At 30.4% G+C, this 7,711-nt stretch overlaps 1 protein-coding gene across 1 annotated transcript; it reads left to right on the forward strand.

Moving 5' to 3' along the window:
- Positions 1–6,910: 6,910 nt before the first annotated feature.
- On the forward strand, positions 6,911–7,307 carry LOC124938087 (secreted RxLR effector protein 161-like). The gene is made up of 2 exons (XM_047478462.1): positions 6,911–7,118; positions 7,210–7,307. Exons 1-2 carry the CDS (start codon positions 6,911–6,913, stop codon positions 7,305–7,307), a joined length of 306 nt encoding a protein of 101 aa, XP_047334418.1.
- Positions 7,308–7,711: the final 404 nt, after the last annotated feature.

Below are 7,711 nucleotides of genomic sequence, written 5' to 3' on the forward strand. Positions count from 1 at the left end.
CTCATAATGAACATTTATTCCATAAATGATGAGGTGAGTCTTCACTTCGTCTATTTCCATAAACGGCGTGTTCAAGCATTTCACGCAAGGACATTTCACTGTTTGTCGGGATGTACTCCTAACAGCAAACTCGAGGAATTTATCAACACCTTCCTCGTAATTTGGATGATCTCGACGTAAGATCATCCATCTTTTATCGGGTACTTCCATGTTTCTAATAAAATGGAAAACAACCCGCATTATTATTTACTTAACTTTGTCTAAATTAATTAGGATTACATAATTCTAACATAATCACTACCTAATCTATCACTATCCCACCAAAATTCAACATAATCTAACATTATCCAAGCAAAATTGAACTTAATCTAACATTATCTAACAAAAATTCCACCTAAACAAACAATAATAAAACTTAATCTAACATTATTACATTCATACACAATTCATTCAAACATATAACAATTCTAATCTAAAATCAAATCTAATTCAAACCAAATCTATTCCAACATTATTTCATTCATACAAATTTCAAACCAAATCTAAACTAAAAATCAAATCTAAATCAATAATAATCAATTCATTCAATACATGAATCTAATATTCATTCACAAACCTAAATCTAACATAAGTCAAGCCTAAACTAACATCAATCAAACTTAAATCTAACAAAATATAACATGAATCAAACCTAACATAAATCAAACTTAAATCTATCATGAAAATCTAACTTAAATCAAACATTAAACTAACCTAACCATATAATTAATCAACAAAAACTAACCTTGCAGGAAAAGAGCGACGAAGAAGAGCGGCGTCGTTCGTCAATGGCGTGGGAGGCGGCGGATGTAGTTAGAGTCGAACAATAATAAACCTATTAATCAAACAATAAACTATTAATAAAAAGAACATATCCAACTAAATCAAACATCAATCACACCAAAAATCAACCTGAACATATAACGAATCAAAATTATAATAAACCTAATCTAACAATATCCAACCAAAAATAAACCTACATCAAACATAATTCTAACATAATCTAACATATATCAAACATAATTCAAACAAAACCTAAATTAAACATAATTCTAACATAATCTAACATAAATAATATATAATCAAATAAAAACTAACCTAAATCAAACTCAAATCAAACCAAATAATCATCATATCAAACAAAATATATCCTAATCAAAACCTAAACTAACCTAAAATCAAACTGAATAACCATTAATCAAACCAATATAATCAAACTAATATAATCAAACTAATATAATCAAACCAATATAATCAAACCCTAAAATGAAAAATATAACCTAAAATCAAACTAATTTAACAATAAATCAAACCAATATCAAACCTAAAATCCAACTAATTTAACAATCAATCAAACCAATATCAAACCTAAAATCAAACTAATTTAACAATCAATCAAACCAATATCAAACTAATTTAACAATCAATCAAACCAATATAATCAAACTAATATAATCAAACCAATATAATCAAACCAATATAATCAAACCCTAAAATGAAAAATATAACCTAAAATCAAACTAATTTAACAATCAATCAAACCAATATCAAACCTAAAATCAAACTAATTTAACGATCAATCAAACCAATATCAAACCTAAAATCAAACTAATTTAACAATCAATCAAACCAATATAATCAAACCTAAAATCAAACTAATTTAACAATCTAACTATACAACCTGAAATCCAAAATCTAACCTAAAATCAAACTAACCTTTGCGGCTGTAGGTTGAATCGGATGGCGGTAGCAGGAGGCAACGACTGTCTTCAATCGACGGCGGAGTTTAATTGGCGGCAATCTTCAATCAGCGACGTCGTCGATCCAAGCGGAGGTAGCGGCGTCGTTAATCCGAGACTTGGCGGCGGAAAACCTTCTTCAATCAGCGGTGTCGTCAATCGGCGGAGGGCGGCGCGGCTTCGTCTTCGATTGCTAGCTGGAGGACGACGGGGTGTTCGTTCGGCTGGAAAGGAGCAACGCAGAAGAATCGGGGAGAGAGAGTGAAAAATAAAATGGGAAAGAAGAAAGAAAAAAACAGGTTTTGTTTTTTTAAGGTCATTACCGAAAGTTATATGATTAACTTTCGGTTTTGATCATTTGATTAATTTCCGAGAGTTAATCATATAACTCTCGCTTTTGATCATTTGATTAATATCCGAGAGTTAATCATATAACTCTCGGTTTTGATCAATTAAATTCCGAGAGATATGACTAAATCTCTCGGTTTTGAAATATGTACAATTTATTTTAATTAGATAAAACCGAAAGTTAATTGTATAACTTTCGGTTTTGATGATTATTACCGAAAGTTATACCATTAACTTTCGGAATTAACTTTTCACAAACTGTTAAATTAATTGTTTTTAATCTTCTAATGACTTTGAACAACATTAATTTAACATTTTGATAACCTTAAAACATTACACAATCCATATGATCAAACTTTGTACACATTCATATGATCATCAAACACAAACATACATATACACTTCTTTATATAATCAAACACAATCTTCATTTTAAAAATATAACACACACTTGATTATATTAGTTAGGAGTCTAGATTAGTAGGTTAAAAACAAAATAATTTAACAAATTAGGAAGTGGTAAAACCGAAAGTCTTATAGAAAGTTATACCATTAACTTTCGGAATTGCCATTTCACAAATTGTTAAATTAATTGGTTTTTAATCTTCTAATGACCTTGAACAACATTTATTTAACACATTTGATAACCTTAAATCATTATACAATCCATACATATACACTTCTTTATATAATCTAACACAAACATACATATACACTTCTTTATATAATCAAACACAATCATAAACATTTTAACATCAAACACAATCTTAATTTTAAAAAACAACACACACTTGATTATATTATTTAGGAGTCTAGATTAGTAGGTGAAAAACCAATTAAATTTACAAATTATGAAGCGGTAAAACTGAAAGTTTTATATATAACTTTCGGTTTTGATGTGTATTTCCGAAAGTTTTGAATAAACCTCTCGGTCCTAACCTTAAACATAATGTTTTTAATCAAGGGTAAAAACCGAAGGTTTATTTGAAAACCTTCGGTTTTGACCCTTTCCAACACTTAGAATTTTTTATGATTTTTTTAAAACAAGGGTAAAAACCGAAGGTTTATTTGAAAACTTCGGTTTTGACCCTTCCCAACACTTAGAATTTTTTCTAAATTTTTTAAACAAGGGTAAAAATCGAAGGTTTATTTGAAAACCTTCGGTTTTGACCCTTCCCAACACTTAGAATTTTTTCTGATTTTTTAAAACAAGGTAAAAACCGAAGGTTTTCAAATAAACCTTCGGTTTTAACCCTTCCCAACACTTAGAATTTTTTCTGAATTTTTTAAACAAGTGTAAAAACCGAAGTTTTATTTGAAAACCTTCGTTTTGACCCTTCCCAACACTTAGAATTTTTTCTGATTTTTTAAAACATGGCTAAAAACCGAAGGTTTATTTGAAAACCTTCGGTTTTGACACTTCCCAACACTTAAATTTTTTCTGATTTTTTAAAACAAGGTCAAAAACCGAAGGTTTTCAAATATACCTTCGGTTTTGACCCTCACTCATACTTAGAATTTTTTCTGATTTTTTTAAACAAGGGTAAAAACCGAAGGTTTTCAAATAAACCTTCGGTTTTGATCCTTCCCAACACTTAGAATTTTTTCTAAATTTTTTAAATAAAGGTAAAAAACCGAAGGTTTTCAAATATACCTTCGGTTTTGACCCTTACCCATACTTAGAATTTTTTCTGATTTTTTTAAACAAGGCTAAAAACCGAAGGTTTTCAAATAAACCTTCGGTTTTGACCCTTACCCATACTTAAGAATTTTTTTTGATTTTTTTAAATAAGGGTAAAAACCGAAGGTTTTCAAATAAACCTTCGATTTTGACCCTTCCCAACACTTAGAATTTTTTCTAATTTTTTAAACAAGGGTAAAAACCGAAGGTTTATTTGAAAACCTTCGGTTTTGACCCTTCCCAACATTTAATTTTTTTTTTGATTTTTTAAAACAAGGTCAAAAACCGAAGGTTTATTTTAGAAGTTTCGGTTTTGACCCTTCCCAACACTTAGAATTTTTTTTGATTTTTTCAAGAACAAGGGTCAAAACTGAAGATTTTCAAATAAACCTTCGGTTTTGACCATGCTGCTTTTTTTTTAAAAAATAGGTCAAAAGCGAACCAAAGGATAATAATAATAAACCAAAAGTATTAAATAAAGGAAAATAATTCATAAACAACATATTAAAAACCAAACCAAAGGATAATAATAATAATTCAGAATTATGTAAGCAAAACACATCAAAATGTCATCATTCGTACGGTAAAGAAAACACTTAATTAATCAAACGATATAATATATAAATTATTAGATGGGGGGAGGAGGGGGTGGTTGATTTTGTCTCCTTAACAATTCAATTTTCTGTTCGAGATTCTCCAATTTTTTAAGCCATTTCAGCCCTGTCCGCTATAATTTCACTAAGCAATTGGCCTCTTTCCGCATCCCTCAATCGGATTTGCTCCATTTCCAGTGTCATGTTTCTCACCTCTTCCTCACGTGCCGCATTTTTTGATACTACTAGCAAATTTTGGTATGTCCGGGACAGTTTCTCTAGTGTACGCCGAAGACTATGCCATGACTCACCCATCCTAAATGCATTTCATATATATATATATTAATCAAACAAAATAACCGTAACCTAAATCTAATATAACTTAAACCAAACACAATAACCAAAATTTATCATTCATTTAACAAATCTAAGAAAATCATATATATATAACAAACTAACCTAAATATAATCTAAACAATAACAAATCTAAATCAAACTATCAAACAAATAATCAAAACTAGCATAAATCTAGATAATATAAACTAAATAATCAAAACTAGCATAAATCTAAATCTAATAATTAACAAACAAAACCAAATAACTCTTACCTGGAACGCAAGAAGACGTAGAGAAGTGGCGGAGGCGGCTGCAGCGCGGAAGAGAGAGAAAGGAGAGAGGTGAATGAAAAAGAGAAGGGTTAGGGTTTGTATTTATAAAGGAATTTACCGAAGGTTTTCATATTACTTTCGGTTTTGAGATTAGTCAAAACTAGGTTTTTCATAAAACCTTCGGTAATAAGAATCACGTGATTTATTTTTTTTGTCTTCTTTTGGATGAGTCAAAACCAAAGGTTTATAGGATAAACCTTCGCAATTAACAATTTCAGGAAAAGGTAAAACCGAAAGTTCTTTAAATAACCTTCGCAATTAATCATTCTCCAACTTAGAATATTTTTTCTATTTTTTGGAATGAGTCAAATCCGACAGTTTAATGGAAAACCTTCGTATTTAAACATTTCAGGAAAGGTAAAACCGAAAGTTTTGGGAATAACCTTCGCAATTAACCAACTCCCAACACTTAGATTTTTTTTGGATTTTTTGGGTATGTCAAAACCGAAAGTTCTTTGTAGAACTTTCGGTAATAATTATTAAAACTGAAAGTTTTACACACCTCTCGGTATCTATTTTCAATAATGAAGGATTTATTCCTCTCGGGATCAATTAGGAGAGTTTTATAAAACCTTCGGTAATATCTGTCGGTAAAGGTCATTTTTTTACCAGTGAGGATAGGAGTGAACATGAGCTTAGGATTGTGATAAGTATAGATGTTGTCTTTAATGAGAAAGATTTTCATTGCTTTCCTATGTTCCCCACTCTTGTTAATGATGCTTCTAATAAGGTGGAGTATGTGCCTATAGTTTTTGATCAACCTGCTGAACATGATGTGAATGTTCTCAATGAGGTGGAGCATGATAATGTGCATGATATTGATGATTCGCATGATTCAAATGTTTTGTTTGATTCACATGATTTTCTTGATGATTTGAATGATTCAAATGTGTTTTCTGATTCACATGATTTATCTGATGATTTGCATGACTATCAACTTGCTAGGGATAAAAGTAGAAGAACTGTTAAAATACCTGCTAAATTTAGGGATGATAATTTGAATAATTATAATATGTCTGAATTTTCTTTTAACATGTTTGAATCCCTAGATTATAATGAGCCTAGATCTTACAAAGAAGCTTTGAGGTCTAAGTTTTCTACTAAATGGATTGTTGCTATGAATAATGGGATGAATTCCCTGAGAATCAATGATATTTGAAACTTGTTCCTAAACCTCATAATGGCTCCTTAGTGGATTGTAAGTGGTTGTATAAGGTGAAGCAAGAGTCTGAAAAAGTTAGAGTCAAGTCTAGGTTAGTATCCAAAGGATTTACTCAAAAGGAGGGAATATATTATGCTGAAATTTTCACTCATGTTGTCAATTTCATTACTATTAGAATTATGCTTGCCTTAGTTTCTCACTTTGATTGGGAATTGAAGCAAATAGATGTTATTACTGTTTTCTTATATGGTGAACTTGATAAAAATATGTATATGCATCAACCTGAGGGGTTTGTTGATCCCAAGTTGCCTGATCATGTTTGTTTGTTAAAAAAAGCCTTGTATGGTTTAAAACAATCTCCTAGGAAATGGAATATCAAGTTCGATAAGTGCATGCAATCTTTGATGTTTAAAAGAAGTTTTTCTGATCATTGTCTTTATTTCAAGAATATAGACTCTATGCCTGTATTTCTTTTATTGTATGTGGATGACATGTTGATTGTTAGCTCATGTCTGAAGTCTGTTATGCATGTGCAAAAATCGCTTTGTGAAAATTTTGACATGAAAGACTTAGGTGATGCTAAGAAGATTTTAGGAATGAATATCATTAGAGATAGAACATAATTTTCTCTTGTGTTGAATCAAAGTGTATATGTTGCTAAAATTTTGTGTAAATTTTCTATGTCTGATGCTAAATCTATGAATGTGCCTCTTTCTTCCTACTTTGTGTTAAGTAAGGATCAGTCTCCTATGACTGAAATTGAAATAACTGAAATGAAGAATGTGCCTTATTTCAATTCTATAGGACCTGTTATGTATCTCATGATTAGTAATAGGCCTGATATAACATATGCAATTAGTTGCTTGAGTAGATTTATGTCTAACCCTGGTATGCCTCATTGGAATACTTTGAAATGACTTTTGAGATATCTAAAAACCACTATTGATGTTGGCTTGACTTTCTCTAAGTGTTTTTGTAGGTTTTAAGTTGGTTGGTTATGTGGATTCCAATTATGCTAATGATAGGGATAATAGAAAGTCTACTACTTCCTATGTGTTTACTTTGTGTGGCTCTTGAATAAGTTGGAAGTCTCAAATTCAACCCATTGTTGCTTTATCTACTACAGAATCTGAGTATATAGCTTCCACTAAAGCTTTTAAAGAATCAATTTGGCTTAGAGCTGTTTTGTCTGAAATTAGTTTTCTTGACAAAAATGTGGTTGTGTTTTGTGATAGTTAATCTGCTATTCAACTGTGTAAAAATCCTGTTTTTCATGATAGAACTAAACATATTAATGTTAGGTTTCATTACATTCGGGATATTGTTGAAAATGAAAATTTTAAGTTAGAGAAAATTCCTTCAGAATTTAATCCTGCTGATATGGGTACTATGTGTTTACCTGCTGAAAAAATTATTTCATGTCAACGGATTTTAAATTTTGACTTAGGGAAAGCTCTTTGAGGTTCATCCTTTGTGGGCAT

This window comes from Impatiens glandulifera, chromosome 1, assembly GCF_907164915.1.
Source record: "Impatiens glandulifera chromosome 1, dImpGla2.1, whole genome shotgun sequence".
NCBI classification, from domain to species: Eukaryota; Viridiplantae; Streptophyta; class Magnoliopsida; order Ericales; family Balsaminaceae; genus Impatiens; species Impatiens glandulifera.